Here is a 26,069-nt window from a genome sequence, read left to right on the forward strand (position 1 = left end):
TGCCCCCCATACACCCCCAGTAGTCCCCCATAGGTGCCCCCCATACACCCCCAGTAGCCCCCCATAGGTGCCCCCATAGACCCCCAGTAGCCCCCCATAGGTGCCCCCCATATGCCCCCAATAGCCTCCCATAGGTGCCCCCCATACGTCCCCAATAGCCCCCAGAGGTGCCCCCCATAGACCCCCAATACCCTCCCATAGATGCCCCCATAGACCCCCAGTAGCCCCCATGGGTGCCCCCCCATAGGCCCCCAATACCCTCCCATAGATGCCCCCCATAGACCCCCAGTAGCCCCCCATAGGTGCCCCCATAGACCCCCAGTAGCCCCCATGGGTGCCCACCATAGACACCCAGTAGCCCCCCATAGGTGCCCCCCATACACCCCCAGTAGCCTCCCATAGGTGCCCCCCATATGCCCCCAATAGCCTCCCATAGGTGCCCCCCATACACCCCAAATGGTGCCCCCATAGACCCCCAATAGCCCCCCATAGGTGCCCCACATAGACTCCCAATACCCTCCCATAGGTGCCCCCCATAGACCCCCAGTAGCCCCCATGGGTGCCCACCATAGACACCCTGTAGCCCCCTATAGGTGCCCCCCATATGCCCCAAATTCTGCCCCCCATAGACCCCCAATAGCCCCCCATAGGTGCCCCACATAGACTCCCAATACCCTCCCATAGGTGCCCCCCATACACCCCATAGGTGCCCCCCATACACCCCCAGTAGCCCCCCATAGGTGCCCCCATAGACCCCCAGTAGCCCCCCATAGGTGCTCCCCATCCCCCCATACACCCCCAGTAGCCCCCCATAGGTGCCCCCATACACCCCCAGTAGCCCCCCATAGGTGCCCCCCATCCCCCCATACACCCCCAGTAGCCTCCCATAGGTGCCCCCCATACACCCCAAATGGTGCCCCCCATAGACTCCCAATAGGCCCCCATAGGTACCCCCCATACACCCCCAGTAGCCCCCCATAGATGCCCCCCACAGCCCCCCCCGGGCGCCCCCCGCGGCCGTGCCTGGTGCAGGCTGTTGGCACCGTAGCGCCCGTTCAGGTTGGCATAGTGGCAGTTGCGGTACCACCACGCCCCGGTGTAAGCCACGGCGCAGGGCCGGGGGCGCCCGCGGGGGTCGCGGTCCCGCGTGGAGAAAGGGCTGCCGGCGTGGTACGAGAGGGCATCCCCTGCGAGACACGGCCGTGGGCGTCGCGACCGCCCCCCCCCCGGACCACCCCCACGGGAACCACCCCCACGGGGACCACCCCCCGAGAGAGCATCCCCTGCGAGACACGGCCGTGGGCGTCGCGACCGCCCCCCCGAGACCACCCCCACGGGGACCACCCCCCCCAGAGAGCACCCCCTGCGAGACACGGCCGTGGGCGTCGCGACGGCCCCCCCGAGACCACCCCCACGGGGACCACCCCCCCCAGAGAGCACCCCCTGCGAGACACGGCCGTGGGCGTCGCGACGGCCCCCCCGGGACCACCCACCCGGGGACCACCCCCCGGGGACCACCCCCACGACCACCCCACAGACCCTTCAGGACCCCCCCCAGGACCCTGCCCAGGACCACCAGGACTGCCCCCCCCCCAGGGACCCTCCTCATGGCCCCCCTGAGGGACCAAGGGCCCAGAGACCCCTCCGGGACCCCTCAAGAGCCCTCTAGAACCCCCCCTGGACCCCCCCAGGACCCCCAGAGACCCCTCCAGGACCCCCAGAGACCCCTTCAAGGGTCGCCAAGATCCCTCTAGAACCCCCCCGGACCCCTCCGGGACCCCCAGAGACCCCCAAAGACCCCTCTAGAACCCCCTCTGGACCCCCCCAGTACCCCCAGCGACCCCCCCCAGGACCCCCCAAGACCCCTCTGGGACGCCCAAGATCCCTCTAGAACCCCCCCGGACCCCTCCAGGACCCCCAGAGACCCCTCCAGGACCCCCCAAGACCCCTTCAAGGGCCCCCAAGACTCCTCCAGGACCCCCCAAGACCCCTCTGGGACCCCCAAGATCCCTCTGGGGCTCCCAAGACCCCTCTATAACGCCCCCCCTGGACCCCCCCAGGACCCCCCAAGACCACCCAAGACCCCCCCAGGACCCCCAGAGACCCCTCCAGGACCCCCAAGACCACCCAAGACCCCTCTGGGACTCCCAAGACCCCTCTATAACCTCTCCCAGGACCCCCCCCCAGGACCCCCCAAGACCCCTCTGGGATCCCCCCCCCCCCAGGACCTCCTCAAGAGCCATTCCCCCCCCTCCACGCGCCAAGAGACACCCCCCACGCCCCGAGTGTGTGTGTCCCCCCCCCGCGTGGGACCCTTTCCGTGGCCCCCCCGCCCAAGGAGCCAGGTGCCCCCCCATCCACGAACCCCCCACCCAGAGGCCCCCCCCACCCAAGGAGCCAGGTGCCCCCCATCCACGAACCCCCCACCCAGGGGCCCCCCACCCAAGGAGCCAGGTGCCCCCCACCCAGGGATCCCCCACTCAGGGAGCCAGATCCCACCCACCCAGGGAACCCCCACTCACGGAGCCAGGTGCCCCCCACCCAAGGAGCCAGGTGCCCCCCACCCACGAACCCCCCACCCAGGGGCCCCCCACCCAAGGAGCCAGGTGCCCCCCACCCACGAACCCCCCACCCAGGGGCCCCTCACCCACGGAGCCAGGTGCCCCCCACCCAGGGACCCCCCACTCAGGGAGCCAGGTCCCCCCCACCCAGGGACCCCCCACTCACGGAGCCAGGTGCCCCCCACCCAAGAACCCAAGTGCCTCCCACCCACGGAGTCAGGTGCCCCCCCACCCGAGATCCCCCCACTCCAGAACCCATCTCCTTGGGTGCCCCCACCCGAGACCCCCCCCACTCCAGAACCCATCTCCTTGGGTGCCCCCACCCGAGTTCCCCCCACTCCAGAACCCATCTCCTTGGGTGCCCCCACCCGAGTTCCCCCCACTCCAGAACCCATCTCCTTGGGTGCCCCCACCCGAGACCCCCCCACTCCAGAACCCATCTCCTTGGGTGCCCCCACCCGAGACCCCCCCACTCCAGAACCCATCTCCTTGGGTGCCCCCACCCGAGACCCCCCCCACTCCAGAACCCATCTCCTTGGGTGCCCCCACCCGAGACCCCCCCACTCCAGAACCCATCTCCTTGGGTGCCCCCACCCGAGTTCCCCCCACTCCAGAACCCATCTCCTTGGGTGCCCCCACCCGAGACCCCCCCACTCCAGAACCCATCTCCTTGGGTGCCCCCACCCGAGACCCCCCCACTCCAGGACCCATCTCCTTGGGTGCCCCCACCCGAGACCCCCCCACTCCAGAACCCATCTCCTTGGGTGCCCCCACCCGAGACCCCCCCACTCCAGGACCCATCTCCTTGGGTGCCCCCACCCGAGACCCCCCCCACTCCAGAACCCATCTCCTTGGGTGCCCCCACCCGAGACCCCCCCCACTCCAGGACCCATCTCCTTGGGTGCCCCCACCCGAGACCCCCCCCACTCCAGAACCCATCTCCTTGGGTGCCCCCACCCGAGACCCCCCCACTCCAGGACCCAGCTCCTTGGGTGCCCCCACCCGAGACCCCCCCACTCCAGAACCCATCTCCTTGGGTGCCCCCACCCGAGTTCCCCCCACTCCAGAACCCATCTCCTTGGGTGCCCCCACCCGAGACCCCCCCCACTCCAGAACCCATCTCCTTGGGTGCCCCCACCCGAGACCCCCCCACTCCAGAACCCATCTCCTTGGGTGCCCCCACCCGAGACCCCCCCACTCCAGAACCCATCTCCTTGGGTGCCCCCACCCGAGTTCCCCCCACTCCAGAACCCATCTCCTTGGGTGCCCCCACCCGAGTTCCCCCCACTCCAGAACCCATCTCCTTGGGTGCCCCCACCCGAGTTCCCCCCCCCCGCGCCCCCCGCGCCCCCCCCGCACCGGCGCTGCCGCTGTAGGCGCCCAGCCGCAGGCGGTAGTGCTCCTCGGGGCCGCCCACGGCGAAGTCTCGGTACCGCGCGAAGGCCTCCTCGTCCCGCGTGCGCAGCTCCACGCGCAGCTCCGTGGGGGCCTGCGCCGTCAGCGCGTGCAGGGCCTCGTTCCCTGCCACGCGTGGGCCCCGCCCGGGGGTTGGTCACCCGAGCTGGGCACCCGACCTGTGCCGCCCCCCCCCCCACGCTCCTGACCCTCCACCTCCCCACGGAGTCCTGCGTGGGGGCTTCCTTAGGGGCGCGTGGGTGCTGGGGTCCCGTCCTGAGTCCCACTCAGGACCATTCCAGACCATTGGGTCCTGCCCTGCTCACCCACCCGAGCCCCGTGGGGGCTAGGGTCCCATCCTGAGTCCCACTCAGGACCACCCCAGGCACTTGGGTCTCTCTCTGCTCACCCACCCGAGCCTCATGGGGGCTCCTCCAGGCTCCTGAGTCCCACTCAGGACCACCCCAGGCACTTGGGTCCCTCTCTGCTCGCCCACCCGAGCCCCGTGGGGGCTCCTCCAGGCTACTGAGTCCCACTCAGGACCACTCCAGACCATTGGGTCCTGCCCTGCTCACCCACCCGAGCCCCGTGGGGGCTCCTCCAGGCTCCTGAGTCCCACTCAGGACCACCCCAGGCACTTGGGTCTCTCTCTGCTCACCCACCCGAGCCCCGTGGGGGCTTCTCCAGGCTCCTGAGTCCCATTCAGGACCACTCCAGACCATTGGGTCTCTCTCTGCTCACCCACCCGAGCCCCGTGGGGGCTCCTCCATGCTCTTGAGTCCCACTCAGGACCACTGCAGACCCTCGGGCGCCTCTTTGCTCACCCACCCAAGCTCCCAGCCCCCCCCCCCCAAAGCTTTCCGTGTCCCCCCCCACGCCCCCCCCCCCCCCCCCACTGCCCCCCCCCACTTCTGTCCTACTCCCCTCCCCCGAGCCCCCCCAGAGCTGCTTCTGCCTCAACTCCTGAGCCCCTCCTGCCCCCCCCAAATTTCTCTGCCCCCCCCCCACGACCCTCCCTACGCCCCCCCACGCCCCCCTCCCCACTGCCCCCCCCCACTTCTGTCCTCCTCCCCTCCCCCCAAACCCCCCCAGAGCTGCCTCTGCCTCAACTCCTGAGCCCCTCCTGCCCCCCCCCAAATTTCTCTGCCCCCCCCCACGCCCCCCCCCCTACGCCCCCCCACGCCCCCCCTCCCCCACTGCCCCCCCCCCCCCACTGCCCCCCCCCACTTCTGTCCTACTCCCCTCCCCCAAACCCCCCTAGAGCTGCCTCTGCCTCAACCCCTGAGCCCCTCCTGCCCCCCTCAAATTTCGGTCCTCCCCCCACGCCTCTCCCCCCTACTGCCCCCCCCCAATTCTGTCCTCCTCCCCCGAGCCCCCCAGAGCTGCCTCTGCCTCAACTCCTGAGCCCCTCCTGCCCCCCCCAAATTTCTCTGCCCCCCCCACGACCCCCCCTACGCCCCTCCACGCCCCCCCCACTTCTGTCCTCCTCCCCTCCCCCGAGCCCCCCCAGAGCTGCCTCTGCCTCAACTCCTGAGCCCCTCCTGACCCCCCCAAATTTCGGTGTCCCCCCCCGCCCCCCCCCGCCCCCCCGCGGCGCTCACCCAGCCAGAACTCGCCGCTGACGTTGCCGAAGCCTCTGGCGTAGTCCTCCCACCCGCGCCAGAAGTCTGTGCCCCCATCCTGGCGCCGCTGGAACACCTTGGGGGGGGGGGGAGGCGGGGGGGGGGGGGCCGGGGGTGTCCAATGCACACCCGACAGAGACCCCCCCCAAAAACCCAGCCCCCCCCAGTGCCCCCCCCAGTGCCTCCCAGTGCCCCCTCAGTGCCCCCCCAGGTGCCCACCCAGTGCTTTTCAGAGCCCCCCCCCCAGTGCCCACCAGCGTCCCCCCTAGGTGCCCCCCCCCGTGCCCACCAACCCCTCCCAGTGCCCACTCCAGTGCTTCCCCCAGTGTCCCTCCAGTGCCCCCCAGTGCCCACTCCAGTGCTCCCCACAGTGCCAACCAGCACCCACCCAGTGCCCCCCCGAGTGCCCCCCCAGTGCCTCCTCCAGCGCCCCCCCAGTGTCCCCCAGTGCCCACTCCAGTGCTCCCTCAGTGCCCCTCAGTGCCTCCACGATGCCCCCCAGTGCCCACTCCAGTGCTCCCCCAATGCCCTCCCAGTGCCCACCCAGTGCCCACCAGTGCCCTCCCAGTGCCCACCAGTGCCCACCCAGTGCCCACCAGTGCCCATCAGTGCCCTCCCAGTGCCCACCAGTGCCTTCCAGTGCCCCCTCACTGCCCTCCAGTGCCCACTCCAGTGCTCCCCCCAGTGCCCAACAGTGCTCCCCAGTGCTTCCCCCAGTGCCCCCTTCCTTGCCCACCCAGTGCCCCCTCAGTGCCCACTAGCGTCCTCCCAGTGCCCACCAGTGCCCACCCAGTTCCCCCCTCAGTGTCCCCCAGTGCCCACCAGTGCCTTCCAGTGCCCCCTCTAGTGCCCACAGCGCCCCCCCAGGTCCCACCAGCGCTTCAGACTACCCCCTCCAGTGCCTCCTCAGTGCCCCTCAGCGCCCCCCCAGTTCCCACCAGTGCCCCATAGCACCCTCCCAGTGCCCCTCAGTGCCCCTCCAGTGCCCCTCCAGTGCCCACTCCAGTGCTCCACACAGGGCCCAGCAGTGCCTTCCAGCGCCCCTCCAGTGCCCACCAGCGGCCCCCCAGGTCCCACTAGCGTTTCACAGTGCCCCCCCAGTGCCCACTAGCACCCTCCCAGTGCCTGCCCAGTGCCTCCCCAGTGCCCACCAGCGCCTTCCAGTGCTCCCCCCAGTGCCAACCAGCACCCTCCCAGTTCCCCCCCCCCAGTGCCCACTCCAGTGCTCCCCCCAGTGCCCACCAGTGCCCCACCAGGTCCCACCAGTGCCTAGTCCAGTGCTCCCCCCAGTGCCCCCCCAGTGCCTCCTCCAGCGCCCCCCCAGTGCCCCCTCAGTGCCCACTAGCGCCCTCCCAGTGCCCCCCAGGTGTCCCCCAGTGCCCCTCCACTGCCCTCCAGTGCCCCCAGTACCCCCCCAGTGCCCACCAGCTCCTTCCAGTGCTCCCCCCAGTGCCCCCTCAGTGCCCACCAGCACCTCCCAGTGCCCCCCAGTGCCCACTCCAGTGCTCCCCACAGTGCCCACCAGTGCCTCCCAGTGCCCCCCAGTGCCCACTCCAGTGCTCCCCACAGTGCCCACCAGCACCTTCCAGTGCCCCCCAGTGCCCCCTAGTACCCACCCAGTGCCCCACCAGTGCCCTCCAGCGCCTTCCAGTGCCCTCCCAGTGCCCACTCCAGTGCCCCCCAGTGCCCCCCAGTGCCCACTCCAGTGCTCCCCACAGTGCCCTCCAGCGCCTTCCAGTGCCCCCCAGGGCCCCCTAGTACCCACCCAGTGCCCACCAGTGCCCCCCCAGTGCCCTCCAGCGCCTCCCAGTGCCCCCCAGTGCCCACTCCAGTGCTCCCCACAGTGCCCACCAGCGCCTTCCAGTGCCCCCTAGTACCCACCCAGTGCCCACCAGCGCCCCCCCAGTGCCCTCCAGTGCCTTCCAGTGCCCTCCCAGTGCCCACTCCAGTGCCCCCCCGTGCCCCCCGTGCCCACCAGCCAGCCGCCGCCGTCGGTCTGCATATCGCAGTAGACAGGGAGGGGCCTTTGGGGGTCCCCCCCGAGGAAGATGAGGGAGGGGCGGGAGGGGCCGGGCCCGTTCAGCTGCTCCTCGCGGCAGTCCCGCGGGTGGGGGTGGGGGAGGGCAGCTGGGGGGGGGGCGAGGAGGAGACCCCAAAGTCAGCCCAGAGACCAGTGGGGGGCGCAGCTGGCACCCAGCGCCCCCTCCCCCCCCATCCTCGCCCAGGGGCTCAGGGCATTGGGTGCCCCCCACCCACGGACCCCCCCACCCACGAACCCAGGTGCCCCCCACCCAGGGGCCCCCCACCCACGGAACTAGGTGCCCCTCACCCAGGGACCCCCCCACTCAGGGAGCCAGGTGCCCCCCACCCAGGGAACCCCCACTCACAGAGCCAGGTGCCCCCCACCCAAGAACCCAGGTGCCTCCCACCCACGGAGTCAGGTGCCCCCACCCGAGACCCCCCCACTCCAGAACCCATCTCCTTGGGGGCCCCCACCCGAGTTCCCCCCACTCCAGGACCCAGCTCCTTGGGGGCTCCCACCCGAGATTCCCCCCCCCCACGCCCCATCTCCTTGGGTGCCCCCACCCGAGACCCCCCCCACTCCGGAACCCATCTCCTTGGGGGCCCCCACCCGAGTTCCCCCCACTCCAGGACCCAGCTCCTTGGGGGCTCCCACCTGAGATTCTCCCCCCCACTCCAGAACCCATCTCCTTGGGGGCCCCCACCCGAGACCCCCCCACTCCAGAACCCATCTCCTTGGGTGCCCCCACCCGAGACCCCCCCACTCCAGGACCCAGCTCCTTGGGGGCTCCCACCCGAGATTCCCCCCCCCCACGCCCCATCTCCTTGGGTGGCCCCCACATTGGGATCCCCCACCCGAGAATTCCTCTGCCCCCCCCATCCTAGGACCCGCCCCCAGCCCCAGGTGAGTGGCTGCTGCGCCCCCGCCCCGCCCCGTGGGAGCAGCTGATTGGCTCACGCGTGTCAAAGGTGGTCTCCAGTGGGGGGTGGGAGGAGTCCCCCCCCCCGGCCCCGCAGCTGCACCTCGTAGAGCTGCTCCGGCTCCAGGCCCCACAGGTGCTGCGAGGTGGTCCCGGGGGTCAGCCTCAGCGTCTGGGGGGGCAGATCGGGGCCCACTCAGGACACCGTGGGGTGCCCACGGGGGGGGGGGGGGGGGCTGGGGGAGGGGTCCCCAAAGTGACCTTGGGCTGCGTGGGGGCCACTGGGGGTCCTAAGGGAGGAGTGGAGTCCCCACGAGGGATATTGGGGTGCCCCTGGGGGGTCTCCGTGGGCATTAGTGGGGTCCCTGGGGTGGTCCTGGGGGGTCTGAGTGGGCATTAGTGGGGTCCCTTGGGTGCCCCTGGGGGTTCTGTGGGCACTAGTGGGGTCCCTTGGGTGCCCCTGGGGGTCTCTGTGGGCACTAGTGGGGTCCCATGGGTAGGCATTGGGGGCTCTGTGGGCACTAGTGGGGTCCCTTGGGTGGGCATTGGGGTCTCTGTGGGCACTAGTGGGGTCCCTTGGGTGGTCCTGGGGGTCTCTGTGGGCACTAGTGGGGTCCCTGGGGTGGGCATTAGGGTCTCTGTGGGCACTAGTGGGGTCCCTGGGGTGGTCCTGGGGGGTCTGAGTGGGCATTAGTGGGGTCCCTGGGGGGGTCTGAGTGGGCATTAGTGGGGTCCCTTGGGTGCCCCTGGGGGTTCTGTGGGCACTAGTGGGGTCCCTGGGGTGGGCATTGGGGTCTCTGTGGGCATTAGTGGGGTCCCTTGGGTGGTCCTGGGGGTCTCTGTGGGCACTAGTGGGGTCCCTGGGGTGGGCATTGGGGTCTCTGTGGGCACTAGTGGGGTCCCTTGGGTGCCCCTGGGGGGGGCATTAGTGGGGTCCCCAGGTTGGGCACTGGCATCTCTGTGGGCACTAGTGGGGTCCCCTGGGGGTCTCTGTGGGCACTAGTGGGGCCCCCTGGGTGGGCATTGGGGGCTCTGTGGGCACTAGTGGGGTCCCCTGGGTGGGCATTGGGGTCCCACGGGCCCGGGGGGGTCGGTACCTGCTGGGGCCCTCCGGGGGGGCCGTAGAGGAGGTCGTAGCCTTCAGGGGGCACTGTGGGGGGTGCCCAATGCAGCAGGGCACTGCGAGGCCACACAGTGCCCACCCAGAGCGTGCCAGGGGCCCCTGCGTGGGCAGAGATGTGGTTGTTGGCACCCCCTGGGCCCTGGCAGCCTCCCAGGACCCACAGCTCCCCACTCAGAGACCCACCCGTGCCAGGGTCCAGTGGGACCCCCCCAGAGCTTGCCCTGCCCCCCCCAGAGCCCTGCTGGCACCCCAGGGGCAGCACTCCAGGCCCCAGGGCACTGTGGCCCCTGAGCCTTGCTGGCACCCCAGGGGCACTGTGCCCCTCTGAGCCCTGCTGGCACCCCAGGGGCAGCACTCCAGGCCCCAGGGCACTGTGGCCCCTGAGCCCTGCTGGCACCCCAGGGGCACTGTGCCCCTCTGAGCCCTGCTGGCACCCCAGGGGCAGCACTCCAGGCCCCAGGGCACTGTGGCCCCTGAGCCCTGCTGGCACCCCAGGGGCACTGTGCCCCACCCCGAGCCCTGCTGGCACCCCAGGGGCAGCACTGCAGGCGCCAGGGCACTGTGGGCCCCAGGGCACTGTGCCCAGCGGGGCCAGGCCAGGCCTGGGCACCAGGCCAGGAGCTCTGCAACCACCAACCAGCGGCGCCCAGACAGCAAGCACCAACCAGTGCCCAGCAACCAACACCCACCCGGCCACACCCACCCGGCCACACCCACCAACCACACCCACTCGGTAACCAACACCCACCCAGCCACACCCACCAACCACACCCACCTGGTAACCAACACCCACCCAGCCACACCCACCAACCACACCCACCTGGTAACCAACACCCACCCAGCCACACCCACCAACCACACCCACTCGGTAACCAACACCCACCCAGCCACACCCACCAACCACACCCACCTGGTAACCAACACCCACCCAGCCACACCCACCAATCACACCCACACGGCCACACCCTGCAACCACACCCACTCAGCCACACCCACACAGCAACCACCCATCCACCACCACACACCCAACCACACCCACCCAGCAACCACCCAACCAACCACACTCACCCAACCACACCCACCCAGCAACACCCACACAGCCACACCCACCCACCACCCACCCACCCACACCCACCGAAACACCACCTACCCATCAACCACCACCCATCCAACTGTACCCACTCAGTAACCACCACCACACACCCAACCACCACCCACCCAACACCACAAACCCAACCACACCCACCCAACAACCACCGCCCACCCAACCATTGATGCCAAAACAGCATCCAAAACCCAACCATCAATCACCAACCATTGACCACTCAATCACCAACTACCAACCACCAACCATTGACCACCCAACCACCAACCATTGACCACCCAACCACCAACCACTGACCACCCAACCACTGACCACCCAACCACCGACCACCCAACCACCAACTACCAACCACCAACCACCGACCACCCAACCACCAACTACCAACCACCAACCATTGACCACCCAACCACCAACCATTGACCACCCAACCACCAACCACTGACCACCCAACCACCGACCACCCAACCACCAACTACCAACCACCAACCACCGACCACCCAACCACCAACTACCAACCACCAACCACCGACCACCCAACCACCAACTACCAACCACCAACCACCGACCACCCAACCACCAACTACCAACCACCAACCATTGACCACCCAACCACCAACCATTGACCACCCAACCACCAACCACTGACCACCCAACCACTGACCACCCAACCACCGACCACCCAACCACCAACTACCAACCACCAACCACCGACCACCCAACCACCAACTACCAACCACCAACCACCGACCACCCAACCACCAACTACCAACCACCAACCACCGACCACCCAACCACCAACTACCAACCACCAACCATTGACCACCCAACCACCAACCATTGACCACTCAACCACCAACCACCAACCATTGACCACCCAACCACCAACTACCAACCACTGACCACCAACCATTGACCACCCAACCACCAACTATTGACCACTCAACCACCAACCATTGACCACCCAACCACCAACTACCAACCACCAACCACTGACCACCCAACCACCGACCACCAACCACTGACCACCCAACCACCGACCACCGACCACCCAACCACTGACCACTCAACCACCAACCATTGACCACCCAACCACCAACTACCAACCACCAACCACTGACCACCCAACCACTGACCACCAACCATTGACCACTCAACCACCAACCATTGACCACCCAACCACCAACCACCAGCCACCAACCACTGACCACCCAACCACCAACTACCAATCGCCAACTACCAACCATTGACCACCCAACCACCAACTACCAATCGCCAACTACCAACCATTGACCACCCAACCACCACCCACCCACCCTGCTCTCTCCCTCCCCCTCCATCCCTCCCTCCCTCTATCCTCTTTCCCACACATGACTCCAGCCTGGCTATCCCCCACCCAATCCCCACCCCGTCGGTTGCACTCAGGAGCTGTTCCCACTTCTCACCCCACCCAGGAGGCCAGGCTGGGCCTCACTGCTGCCCAAACCCAGCCCCCATGGGGGGCAGAGAGTGCCCAGAGCAGCCTCACCTGTGACAGCGTCGGTGGAGACAGGGCCCAGGCGCTGGCGGCCCCACAGCCCGTACAGGTTGAACTTGTAGCGGCGGGACGGGGACAGCCCAGGCACGCTCACCGTGCGCGAACCCCCGTCCACGGGCAGCACCTGGGGCTGGCCTTGCCCATCCCTGTACTGCACCGTGAAGGAGTCAAAGGTGCCCTCGGGGACGCTCCACTCCAGCTGCACCGACTCGGGGGTGACGTGAGGAGCACTCAGCTCGCCCAGCCGAGGTGGGAGTGGAGACTCCATGCTCTGTGGAGCTGCAGCAGCGATGGAGGGGACACAGAGCAGGGCAGGAGCTTTAGCCCAACAGCCCTCAGCACCCACGCATTGCCCAAGCAAATGTTCCTCTTGCTGGCTGTCCACGCATCACCCACGCATTCCTCACTCATCCATTGTCCACCCCTGCTTCCATCCAGCTCCATGCACCCACCCATCCACCCATGCTTCCTTCCACCCATCCACCAAACCATCCATTCCTCACTCCATCCACCCATCCACCCATGCTTCCTTCCACCCATCCACAAACCCAACCATTCCTCACTCCATCCACCCACACATCCATCCATGCTTCCTTCCACCCATCCACAAACCCACCCATTCCTTACTCTATCCACCCATCCATCCATGCTTCCATCCACCCATCCACAAACCCATCCACTCCTCACTCCATCCACCCGCACATCCATCCATGCTTCCTTCCACCCATCCACAAACCCACCCATTCCTCACTCCATCCATCCATCCACAAACCCACCCATTCCTCACTCCACCCATCCATCCACCCACACATCCATGCTTCCTTCCATCCATCCACAAACCCATCCACTCCTCACTCCATCCACCCACCCATCCACCCACCCATCCATCTCCATGTTTTCCTCCATCTATCCACCCATCCACCCATGCATCCATGCTTCCTTCCACCCATCCATAAACCCATCCATTCCTCACTCCATCCACCCATGCTTCCATGCATCCATGCTTCCATCCACCCACCCAAAAACCCACCCATTCCTCACTCCATCCACCCATCCATCCATGCTTCCCTCCACCCATCCACAAACCCATCCACTCCTCACTCCATCCACCCATCCATCCATCCACTCATCCACCTCCATCTCTCCCCCATCTATCCATCCACCCATCCACCCACCCATCCACCCACCCATCCCTCCCTGCGTCCATCCCTCCCTTCCTCCCCCCAGCCAACAGATGTTCTTCTTCCACCCTGCCTCACCATCCCTCCCCCTTTGCCTGCTCCCATCCCTCCAACCTTTCCAACCCCGGTCAGTGCCCATGGGAGGGTCCCATTTATAACCAAGCCCCAGAGGAGAGGCTGGGCCTTGCCCCAGCTCATGGCACCCTCCCAGTGCAGTGCCCAGAGGAGGCACGGAGAGCTCCTGCCCAGCTCCTCACCTGTCATGGTGTCCAGGAAGACAGGCCCAGCTCGGTTCTGCCCCAGCATCCCATACAGGTAGAAGATGTAGCGGTGGGACGGGGCCAGCCCTGGCACTGTCACCGTGCGAGAGCCTCCATCCACCAGCAGGGACTCAGGCTGGCCCTGGGCATCTCTGTACTGCACCAGGAAGGAGTCAAAACTGCCCCTTGGGACGCTCCACTCCAGCTGCATGGACTCAGGAGTGATCTGGGCAGCCCTCAGCTGACCCAGAGTGGGTTGAGAGGTTGGTTCCTCATCTTCTGGAGCTGGAGCTGCAGGAGAGCAAACACAGCAAGGAATGTCATCTTCCACGGGCCTGGGCAGCTATGCACATCTCCACCCGTCTGCCCATCCCTCCACCCATTCATCCACCCACCCACCCAACTCTCCCTCCATCCACCCACTCATCCACCCACCCATGCACCCATCTCTCCCTCCATCCACCCACTCATCCATCCACCCACCCACGGACCCATCTCTCCCTCCATCCACCCACTCATCCACCCACCCACGCACCCATCTCTCCCTCCATCCACCCACTCATCCATCCACCCACCCACGCACCCAACTCTCCCTCCATCCACCCACTCATCCACCCACCCACGCACCCATCTCTCCCTCCATCCACCCACTCATCCATCCACCCACGCACCCATCTCTCCCTCCATCCACCCACTCATCCATCCACCCATGCACCCATCTCTCCCTCCATCCACCCACCCATCCATCCATCCATCCACCCACGCACCCATCTCTCCCTCCATCCACCCACTCATCCATCCACCCACGCACCCATCTCTCCCTCCATCCACCCACTCATCCATCCACCCACCCACGGACCCATCTCTCCCTCCATCCACCCACTCATCCACCCACCCATGCACCCATCTCTCCCTCCATCCACCCACTCATCCATCCACCCACCCACGCACCCAACTCTCCCTCCATCCACCCACTCATCCACCCACCCACGCACCCATCTCTCCCTCCATCCACCCACTCATCCATCCACCCACGCACCCATCTCTCCCTCCATCCACCCACTCATCCATCCACCCATGCACCCATCTCTCCCTCCATCCATCCACCCATCCATCCATCCATCCACCCACGCACCCATCTCTCCCTCCATCCACCCACTCATCCACCCACCCATGCACCCATCTCTCCCTCCATCCACCCACTCATCCATCCACCCACCCATGCACCCATCTCTCCCTCCATCCATCCACCCATCCATCCATCCATCCATCCACCCACGCACCCAACTCTCCCTCCATCCCTCCACTCATCCATCCACCCATGCACTCAACTCTCCCTCCATCCACCCATCCATCCATCCACCCACACACCCATCTCTCCCTCCATCCACCCACTCATCCATCCACCCATGCACCCATCTCTCCCTCCATCCACCCACTCATCCATCCACCCATGCACCCATCTCTCCCTCCATCCACCCACTCATCCATCCACCCATGCACCCATCTCTCCCTCCATCCACCCACTCATCCATCCACCCATGCACCCATCTCTCCCTCCATCCACCCACTCATCCACCCACCCATGCACCCATCTCTCCCTCCCTCCATCCACCCACTCATCCACCCACCCATGCACCCATCTCTCCCTCCATCCACCCACTCATCCATCCACCCATGCACCCATCTCTCCCTCCATCCACCCACTCATCCATCCACCCACGCACCCATCTCTCCCTCCATCCACCCACTCATCCATCCACCCATGCACCCATCTCTCCCTCCCTCCATCCACCCACTCATCCATCCACCCATGCACCCATCTCTCCCTCCATCCACCCACTCATCCATCCTCCCACCCATGCACCCATCTCTCCCTCCATCCACCCACTCATCCATCCACCCACCCACACACCCATCTCTCCCTCCATCCACTCACTCATCCATCCACCCATGCACCCATCTCTCCCTCCATCCACCCATTCATCCATCCACCCACCCACACACCCATCTCTCCCTCCATCCACTCACTCATCCATCCTCCCACCCATGCACCCATCTCTCCCTCCATCCACTCACTCATCCATCCACCCATTCATGCACCCATCTCTCCATCCCTCCACTCATTCAGCTACCCACCTACCCATCTATCCATCCATCCATCCATCCATCCATCCATCCATCCATCCATCCATCTATCCCTGCTTCCATCCATCCATCTCTCCATCCACTTACTCATGCACCCACCCATCCCTCCATCCACCCACCCATCCCTCCACACATCCCTCCAACTATCCCTCCAACCATCCCCCCCTCCATGCATCCAACTATCTACTCATTCATCCCTCCACCCATGCATCCATCCACCCTTCCATCCATCCCTCCATCCATCTCCATCCCTCCACCCCGCACCCACCCATCCACCCATCCAATCACCAAGCAGGCAGAGCTCAGCCCTACAGCCACTCCTCCATCCATGCAATCAGAGAACTATTTCGGTTGGAGGAGGCCTCTCAGCCCCCAGCTCCCAGTCCAACACCACCACAACCACAGAACCACCTCCCAAATGCGCAACACTGCTGGTAACAGCTCTAGGCATGGGCACTCCACCAGCACCTCCCTGGGCAGCCTCTTCCAGTCCCTGACCACTCTTGCAGCAAAGAAATTTTTCCTCATCTTCAACCTCTCCCTTCCCTGGCACAATGCCAGAACATCTCCTCCTGTCACCTAAGATGAGTGAGGGAGCAGAGTCCCACCCCCACTTCACTGCAGCCTCCTTCCAGGGAGCTGTGGAGAGCAAGAAACTCTCCTCTCAGCTTCCACTTCCCCAGGCTGAACACTCCCAGCCCTCACAGCTGCTCCTCAACAGCCCTGCTCTGCCCAGCTCAGTTCCCCTTCTCTGGCCCTGCCCCATCCATCTTTGCATCCTCCCACTCTTGCGCTTTGTTCACAGCTCCCAGCAGGGGCAAGGCAGGCAGCAGAGGCCCTGCCCAAGCTGCTGCCCAGAGCCAAGCCCTGCGGCAGAGAGTGCCCAGAGCAGCCTCACCTGTGACAGCGTCGGTGGAGACAGGGCCCAGGCGCTGGCGGCCCCACAGCCCGTACAGGTTGAACTTGTAGCGGCGGGACGGGGACAGCCCAGGCACGCTCACCGTGCGCGAACCCCCGTCCACGGGCAGCACCTGGGGCTGGCCTTGCCCATCCCTGTACTGCACCGTGAAGGAGTCAAAGGTGCCCTCGGGGACGCTCCACTCCAGCTGCACCGACTCGGGGCCCACCTGGGAGGCCCTCAGCTCGCCCAGCACTGGCTTCTCTGTTGGTTCCTCAGCTTCTGGAGCTGCAGCTGCAGCAGAGAGGGGACACAAAGTGCAGGATGTCATCTTCCATCTGCCACTCTGTCCCTGCATCCATACCTCCATTTCAGCCTTCATCCACCCAGTACAGCCATTTACATACAGCTACCCCATACTACAGACTCATGTTAAGAGAAATGTAGAGATGAAAGGAAACAAAGTGGAGAGAAGCACAGAGAAGAGAAGCAGAGTGAAGAAAAGCAACTTTAAGCAAAACATAGCAAAGTGAAGAGAAGCAAAACGAAGTGAAGTGAGAGAAGCAAAGTGAGACGTGATGAGAGGGGATGGGAAGAGACAGGGAGGGACGAGACGAGATGGGAAGTGACAAGACGGGACGGGAAGTGATGGGTCGGGACGGGAAGAGACGGGACGGGATGGGAAGAGATGGGACGGGACGGGATGGGATGAGAGGAGACAGGAAGAGGCGAGAGAACACGGGAAGAGGCGAGAGGGGAAGAGGCGAGGCGAGAGGGGAAGAGGCGAGGCGAGGCGGGAAGAGATGAGACGAGACAAGATGAGGCAGGAAGGGACGAGACGAGGCAGGAAGGGACGAGACGGGAAGAGATGAGACGAGGCGGGAAGGGAAGAGACGAGGTGGGAAGGGAAGAGACGAGGCGGGAAGCAAGGAGAAGCAGAGGGAAGCAAAGACAAGGGGAGACAAGATAAGGGAGCCAATGAGTCATCAACCATTCAGACAAATGTCAATCTCTTTTTCCATTGATCCATTGATGTTTCCAGGCCTCTTGATAGTTGCCTTCCCATCAAGGTGTGAGATGGAGAAGGAGGAGGGGAAGGTGATGGAGAAGGGGAAGGAGGGGGATGAAGGAGAAGGGGGAAGAGAAGGAGAAGAGGAGGAGAAGAAGAGGAAGGGGGAAGAGAAGGAGAGGAAGGAGAAGGAAGACAGAGAAAGGGAGGAAGAAGGAGATGGAGAAGGAAGAGAGAGAAGGGGAAGAAGGAGGAGAAGGAGAAAGAGGGGAAGGAGGTATGAAAAAATGAAGAGGAGGAGGAGTTTACATTCAGTTCTTCATGCACCTCTGCACCCACCCAGCCTGTCAGTCACCCAAAGACACATCACCTTATCCCATTACCCACTCCCCCACCCACCCATCCATGCATCCACACATGTCTCCATGTATCCATCAGTGCAGGATCCCTTCCATCTATCTCCCCTCGCACACCTCCATGCACAGAGGCAGCCCCGAGGCAGCAGAGAGCAGCTGTGGCCTGCAGCCAGCAGGGGCAAGGCAGGCAGCAGAGGCCCTGCCCAAGCTGCTGCCCAGAGCCAAGCCCTGCGGCAGAGAGTGCCCAGAGCAGCCTCACCTGTGACAGCGTCGGTGGAGACAGGGCCCAGGCGCTGGCGGCCCCACAGCCCGTACAGGTTGAACTTGTAGCGGCGGGACGGGGACAGCCCAGGCACGCTCACCGTGCGCGAACCCCCGTCCACGGGCAGCACCTGGGGCTGGCCTTGCCCATCCCTGTACTGCACCGTGAAGGAGTCAAAGGTGCCCTCGGGGACGCTCCACTCCAGCTGCACCGACTCGGGGCCCACCTGGGAGGCCCTCAGCTCACCCAGCACTGGCTTCTCTGTTGGTTCCTCAGCTTCTGGAGCTGCAGCAGAGAGGGGACACAAAGTGCAGGATGTCAACTTCCATCTGTCACTCCACCCATCCATCCATTTCAGCCTTCATCCACCCAGTACTGACATCTTACATGCACTTGTGCCATGACACAGTCATGTGAACAGGGATCAGGAGATGAGAGGTGAAGCAAAGGGAAGCACAGCAGAAAGAAGTGGAAAGAAGCAAAGAGAAGCAAAAGGTAAAGAAGGGAAGAAAACGAAAGGGAAGGGAAGAGAAGCAAAGCAAAGCAAAGAGAAGACCAAAGAGATCCATAGAATGATTTAGGTTGGAATGGACCTCAAAGCTCATCCAGTTCCAACCCCTGCCATAGGCAGGGACAGCTCCCACTGGAACAAGTCACTCAAGGCCTCTTCCAACCTGGCCTTTAACATCTCCAGCTAGGGAGCATCCACAGCCTCCCTGGACAACCTGTTCCAGTGTAAGACAAGAGAAGTGCAGGGAAGCAAAGAGAGGGCGAGGTGTGGTCAGGCGAGGCAAGTGGATGTGAGGGCAGAGGAGGGCAGGTGATGGGCGTGAAGCTGAAGGGAGGGGAGGGGATGAGAGGCGAGGGGAGGCGATGTGAGGGGAGGGGAGGTGAGAGGAAGGAAGAGGAGGTGAGGTGAGGTGACAGGAGGTGAGGCAAGGGGAGGGGAAGGGAGGCAAGTAGAGGTGAGGGGAGATGAAGGACGTGGAGGGGAGGCAGAAGGGGGCGAGGGGAGGTGAGGTGAAAGGAGTGGAGGTTACGGGATGGGAAGTGAGTGGATACAAGGGGAGATGTTGGGAGGTGAGGGGAGGTGAGGAAGAGCAAGGGGAGGGAAGGGGAGGCGAGGGGAGGCAAGGGGAGGGATTAGCAGGTGAAGCAAGGAGAGGAGAAGTGAGGGGTGTTGAGGTGTGGGGAGGCGAGTGGAGGTGAGGTGAGGGGAGGTGAGGCGAGAGGAGGGGAGGCAAGAGGAGGGGGGGCAAGAGGAGGGGAGGCAAGAGGAGGGGAGGCAAGAGGAGGAGATGAGGGAGAAGGAGAAGGAAGGCAAAGCAAAGCGACGAGAGAGGAGGTGAGGCAATGCGAGAGGAGGGGAGGTGAGGAGAAACGAGGGGAGGGGACACGAGGGAAGGGGAGTCGAGGGGAGGAGAAGGGATGCAAGGCAAGAGAGGGCAGAGGAGGTGAATGGATGGGAAGGGCAGCGAGGGTGTGGTAGTGGAGGTGACAGGAGGCGAGCAAAAGAAAGTGAAGTAATGAGAAGCAAAGCAAAGCAAAGGGAGAGGAAGCGAAGTGCAGAGTAGAGAATCAAAGAGAAGTAAAGAGGAGAGAAGCGAATTGATGAAAGGAGAAGAGAGGTGAAGGAGAGGAATAAGAGTTTGATGGAGCAGAGAGAAGAGGAGAAGGGAAAGAAGCTGAGCAGCAGTGGCAGAGAAGGCAGAAGAGAGTGAAGCAGAGGGTGAAGGTGAGAAGCAGCAGGATGAGGGCAGAGCAAAGCTGCAGGTGAGAATCCATCCACGCAGCCAGGCAGGGCCCTGCAGCCTCCCACACCTTTCTGCCTCCATGCACAGAGGCAGCCCCGAGGCAGCAGAGAGCAGCTGTGGCCTGCAGCCAGCAGGGGCAAGGCAGGCAGCAGAGGCCCTGCCCAAGCTGCTGCCCAGAGCCAAGCCCTGCGGCAGAGAGTGCCCAGAGCAGCCTCACCTGTGACAGCGTCGGTGGAGACAGGGCCCAGGCGCTGGCGGCCCCACAGCCCATACAGGTTGAACTTGTAGCGGCGGGACGGGGACAGCCCAGGCACGCTCACCGTGCGCGAACCCCCGTCCACGGGCAGCACCTGGGGCTGGCCTTGCCCATCCTTGTACTGCACCGTGAAGGAGTCAAAGGTGCCCTCGGGGACGCTCCACTCCAGCTGCACCGACTCGGGGCCCACCTGGGAGGCCCTCAGCTCACCCAGCACTGGCTTCTCTGTTGGTTCCTCAGCTTCTGGAGCTGCAGCTGCAGCAGAGAGGGGACACAAAGTGCAGGATGTCAACTTCCATCTGCCACTCTGTCCCTACATCCATTTATCCATTCAAGCCTTCATCCACCCAGTACAGCCATTTACATACAGCTACCCCATACTACAGACTCATGTTAAGAGAAATGTAGAGGTGAGAGATGAAAGGAAACAAAGTGGAGTGAAGCACAGAGAAGAGAAGCAGAGTGAAGAAAAGCAACTTTAAGCAAAACATAGCAAAGTGAAGAGAAGCAAAACAAAGTGAAGTGAGAGAAGCAAAGTGAGACGTGATGAGAGCGGATGGGACGAGACAGGGAGGGACGAGACGGGACGGGAAGAAACGGGTCGGGACGGGATGGGAAGAGACGGGTCGGGACGGGATGGGATGAGAGGAGACGGGAAGAGGCGAGAGGTGACGGGAAGAGGTGAGAGGAGACGGGAAGAGGCAAGAGGGGAAGAGGCAAGGCGAGGCGGGAAGAGACGAGACGAGACGAGACAAGACGAGGCAGGAAGGGACGAGGCGGGAAGAGAAGAGACGAGACGGGAAGCAAGGAGAAGCAGAGGGAAGCAAAGACAAGGGGAGACAAGGGAAGCGAGCCAATGAGTCATCAACCATTCAGACAATTATCAAGCTCTTTGTCCATTGCCCCATTGATCCTTCCAGGCCTCCTGACAGTTGTCCTCCCATCAGGGTGTGAGATGAAGAAGGAGGAGGGGAAGGTGATGGAAGAGGGGAAGGTGGTGGAGGAGGGGAAGGTAGTGGAAGAGGGGGAGGTGGGGGAGGAGGGGGAGGTGATGGAGGAGGGGGAGGTGATGGAGGAGGGGCAGGTGATGGAGGAGGGGGATGAAGGAGAAGGGGGAGGGGAAGAAGAGGAAGGGGGAAGAGAAGGAGAGGAATGAGAAGGAAGACAGAGAAAAGGAAGAAGAGAGAGAAGGGGAAGAAGGTAGGACAAGATTACGAGGAAAAGGAGTTTAAATTCAGTTCTTCATGCACCTCTGCACCCACCCAGCCTGTCAGTCACCCAAAGACAAATCACCTTATCCCATTACCCACTCCCCCAGCCACCCATCCATGCATCCATGCATGTCTCCATGTATCCATCAGTGCAGGATCCCTTCCATCTATCTCCCCTCGCACACCTCCATGCACAGCGGCAGCCCCGAGGCAGCAGAGAGCAGCTGTGGCCTGCAGCCAGCAGGGGCAAGGCAGGCAGCAGAGGCCCTGCCCAAGCTGCTGCCCAGAGCCAAGCCCTGCGGCAGAGAGTGCCCAGAGCAGCCTCACCTGTGACAGCGTCGGTGGAGACAGGGCCCAGGCGCTGGCGGCCCCACAGCCCGTACAGGTTGAACTTGTAGCGGCGGGACGGGGACAGCCCAGGCACGCTCACCGTGCGCGAACCCCCGTCCACGGGCAGCACCTGGGGCTGGCCTTGCCCATCCCTGTACTGCACCGTGAAGGAGTCAAAGGTGCCCTCGGGGACGCTCCACTCCAGCTGCACCGACTCGGGGCCCACCTGGGAGGCCCTCAGCTCGCCCAGCACTGGCTTCTCTGTTGGTTCCTCAGCTTCTGGAGCTGCAGCTGCAGCAGAGAGGGGACACAAAGTGCAGGATGGGAACTTCCACCTGCCACTCTGTCCCTGCATCCATTTGAGCCTTCATCCACCCAGTACTGACATCTTCCATGCACTTGTGCCATGACACACAGCCGTGGGAACAGGAATCAGGAGATGAGAGATGAAGCAAAGGGAAGCAAAGTGGAGTGAAGGGAAGCAAAGGAAAGCACAGCAGAAAGAAGAGGAAAGAAGCAAAGAGAAGCTACAGGTAAAGAAGGGAGGAAAATGAAAGTTAAGGAAAGAGAAGTGAAGCAAAGAGAAGCCCAAAGAGAATCATAGAATGGTTTAGGTTGGAATGGACCTCAAAGCTCATCCAGTTCCTACCCCTGCCATAGGCAGGGACAGCTCCCACTAGAACAAGTCACTCAAGGCCTCTTCCACCCTGGTCTCGAATATCTCCAGCTAGGGAGCACCCACATCCTCCCTGGACAACTTGTTCCAGTGTAAGAGAAGGCAAGTGCAGGGAAACAAAGAGAAAGGGAGACAAGAGGAGGGAAGGCAAGGTGAGGGGAGGCAAGAGGAGGAATGGGGAGGCAAAGGAAGTGGAGGGGAAGTGAGAGGTGGTGAGGGGAGGGAAGTGGAGGTGAGGTGAGGGGAGGCAAGAGAAGGTGAGGCAAGGCGAAAGTAGTTGAGGGAAGGAAATGGAGGGGAGGCAAGGGGAGGGGATGAGGGGGGAGGAGAAGGGAGGCGAAGGGAAGCAACGCGAAAGGACAGGAGAAATTTGAGAGCAGTGGAGGTGAGGAGAAGCGAGGGGAGGGGACACGAGAGGAGGGGACACGAGAGAAGGGGAGGGAAAGGGAGAGGAAGGGATGAGAGGCAAGAGAGGGCAGAGGAGGTGAATGGAGGGGAAGGGCGTCGAGGGTGTGGTAGTGGAGTTGACAGGAGGCGAGGTGTGCAAATAAAAGGGAAGTCATGAGAAGAGAAGCAGAGCAAAGCAAAGGGGAAGGAAGTGAAGTGCAGAGTAGAGAATGAAAGAGAAGTAAAGAGGAGAGAAGTGAATTGATGAAAGGAGAAAAGAAGAGAGGAGAAGGAGAGGAGTAAGAGTTTGATGGAGCAGAGAGAAGAGGAGAAGGGAAAGAAGCTGAGCAGCAGTGGCAGAGAAGGCAGAAGAGAGTGAAGCAGAGGGTGAAGGTGAGAAGCAGCAGGATGAGGGCAGAGCAAAGCTGCAGGTGAGAATCCATCCATGCAGCCAGGCAGGGCCCTGCAGCCTCCCACACCTTTCTGCCTCCATGCACAGCGGCAGCCCCAAGGCAGCAGAGAGCAGCTGTGGCCTGCAGCCAGCAGGGGCAAGGCAGGCAGCAGAGGCCCTGCCCAAGCTGCTGCCCAGAGCCAAGCCCTGCGGCAGAGAGTGCCCAGAGCAGCCTCACCTGTGACAGCGTCAGTGGAGACAGGGCCCAGGCGCTGGCGGCCCCACAGCCCGTACAGGTTGAACTTGTAGCGGCGGGACGGGGACAGCCCAGGCACGCTCACCGTGCGCGAACCCCCGTCCACGGGCAGCACCTGGGGCTGGCCTTGCCCATCCCTGTACTGCACCGTGAAGGAGTCAAAGGTGCCCTCGGGGACGCTCCACTCCAGCTGCACCGACTCGGGGCCCACCTGGGAGGCCCTCAGCTCGCCCAGCACTGGCTTCTCTGTTGGTTCCTCAGCTTCTGGAGCTGCAGCTGCAGCAGAGAGGGGACACAAAGTGCAGGATGTGACCTTCCATCTGTCACTCTGTCCCTGCATCCACACCTCCATTTCAGCCTTCATCCATCCGGTACAGCCATTTACATAAACCTACCCCATACTACAGACTCATGTTAAGAGAAATGTAGAGATGAAAGGAAACAAAGTGGAGTGAGGCACAGAGAAGAGAAGCAGAGTGAAGAAAAGCAACTTTAAGCAAAACATAGCAAAGTGAAGAGAAGCAAAACGAAGTGAAGTGAGAGAAGCAAAGTGAGACGTGACGAGAGGGGATGGAACGAGACAGGGAGGGACGAGACGAGACTGGAAGAGACGAGACAGGATGGGAAGAGATGGGCCGGGATGGGAAGAGATGGGTCAGGACGGGAAGAGACGGGACGGGACGGGATGGGATGAGAGGAGACTAGAAGAGGCGAGAGGAGACGGGAAGAGGCAAGAGGGGAAGAGGCAAGAGGGAAAGAGGCAAGGCGAGAGGGGAAGAGGTGAGGCGAGAGGGGAAGAGTCGAGGCGAGAGGGGAAGAGGCGAGACGAGACAAAACGAGGCAGGAAGGGACGAGACGAGGTGGGAAGGGACGAGACGAGACGGGAAGCAAGGAGAAGCAGAGGGAAGCAAAGACAAGGGGAGACAAGGGAAGCGAGCCAATGAGCCATCAACCATTCAGACAATTATCAAACTCTTTATCCATTGCCCCATTGATCCTGCCAGGCCTCCTGACAGTTGTCCTCCCATCAGGGTGTGAGATGAAGAAGGAGGAGGGGAAGGTGATGGAAGAGGGGGAGGTGGGGGAGGAGGGGGAGGTGATGGAGGAGGGGGATGAAGGAGAAGGGGGAGGGGAAGTAGAGGAAGGGGGAAGAGAAGGAGAGGAAGGAGAAGGAAGACAGAGAAAAGGAAGAACAGAGAGAAGGGGAAGAAGGTAGGACAAGAATACTAGGAAAAGGAGTTTAAATTCAGTTCTTCATGCACCCCTGCACCCACCCAGCCTGTCAGTCACCCAAACACACATCACCTTATCCCATTACCCACTCCCCCAGCCACCCATCCATGCATCCACGCATGTCTCCATGTATCCATCAGTGCAGGATCCCTTCCATCTATCTCCCCTCGCACACCTTTCTGCCTCCATGCACAGAGGCAGCCCCAAGGCAGCAGAGAGCAGCTGTGGCCTGCAGCCAGCAGGGGCAAGGCAGGCAGCAGAGGCCCTGCCCAAGCTGCTGCCCAGAGCCAAGCCCTGCGGCAGAGAGTGCCCAGAGCAGCCTCACCTGTGACAGCATCGGTGGAGACAGGGCCCAGGCGCTGGCGGCCCCACAGCCCGTACAGGTTGAACTTGTAGCGGCGGGACGGGGACAGCCCAGGCACGCTCACCGTGCGCGAACCCCCGTCCACGGGCAGCACCTGGGGCTGGCCTTGCCCATCCCTGTACTGCACCGTGAAGGAGTCAAAGGTGCCCTCGGGGACGCTCCACTCCAGCTGCACCGACTCGGGGCCCACCTGGGAGGCCCTCAGCTCGCCCAGCACTGGCTTCTCTGTTGGTTCCTCAGCTTCTGGAGCTGCAGCTGCAGCAGAGAGGGGACACAAAGTGCAGGATGTCATCTTCCATCTGCCACTCTGTCCCTGCATCCATTGGAGCCTTCATCCACCCAGTACTGACATCTTCTATGCACTTGTGCCATGACACACAGCCATGGGAACAGGAATCAGGAGATGAGAGATGAAGCAAAGGGAAGCAAAGTGGACTGAAGGGAAGCAAAGGGAAGCACAGCAAAAAGAAGTGGATAGAAGCAAAAAGAAGCAAAATGTAAAGAAGGGAAGAAAAAGAAAGTTAAGGAAAGAGAAGCAAAGCCAAGAGAAGTCCAACGAGAATCATAGAATGGTTTAGCTTGAAATGGACCTCAAAGCTCATCCAGTTCCAACTCCTGCCATAGGCAGGCACAGCTCCCGCTAGAACAAGTCACTCAAGGCCTCTTCCAACCTAGTCTTGACCATCTCCAGCTAGGGAGTATCCACAACCTCCCTGAACAACTTCTTCCAGTGTAAGACAAGAGAAGTGCAGGAAAGCAAAGAGAAAGCGAAGTGAGGGCAGGTTAGTCAAGTGGAGGCGAGGGCAAGCAAGGGG

The 26,069-nt window shown here is 63.2% G+C and overlaps 1 protein-coding gene across 1 annotated transcript in view; it reads right to left on the reverse strand.

Moving 5' to 3' along the window:
* Positions 1-1,023: 1,023 nt before the first annotated feature.
* Positions 1,024-26,069, reverse strand: part of LOC135173925 (tenascin-X-like) — a gene marked incomplete at both ends in the record, with an annotated part of 73,526 nt that continues 48,480 nt past the window's right edge. Inside the window, 15 exon segments of the mRNA XM_064141139.1 lie at positions 1,024-1,187; positions 3,921-4,082; positions 5,558-5,654; positions 7,554-7,729; positions 8,559-8,589; positions 8,591-8,692; positions 9,618-9,742; positions 12,274-12,570; positions 13,724-14,014; positions 16,770-17,063; positions 18,394-18,681; positions 20,368-20,655; positions 21,945-22,232; positions 23,640-23,933; positions 25,216-25,509. Coding sequence (XP_063997209.1) covers positions 1,024-1,187; positions 3,921-4,082; positions 5,558-5,654; positions 7,554-7,729; positions 8,559-8,589; positions 8,591-8,692; positions 9,618-9,742; positions 12,274-12,570; positions 13,724-14,014; positions 16,770-17,063; positions 18,394-18,681; positions 20,368-20,655; positions 21,945-22,232; positions 23,640-23,933; positions 25,216-25,509 — 3,191 coding nt within the window.

Source organism: Pogoniulus pusillus, unplaced genomic scaffold (genome assembly GCF_015220805.1).
Source record: "Pogoniulus pusillus isolate bPogPus1 unplaced genomic scaffold, bPogPus1.pri scaffold_139_arrow_ctg1, whole genome shotgun sequence".
NCBI lineage: Eukaryota > Metazoa > Chordata > Aves > Piciformes > Lybiidae > Pogoniulus > Pogoniulus pusillus.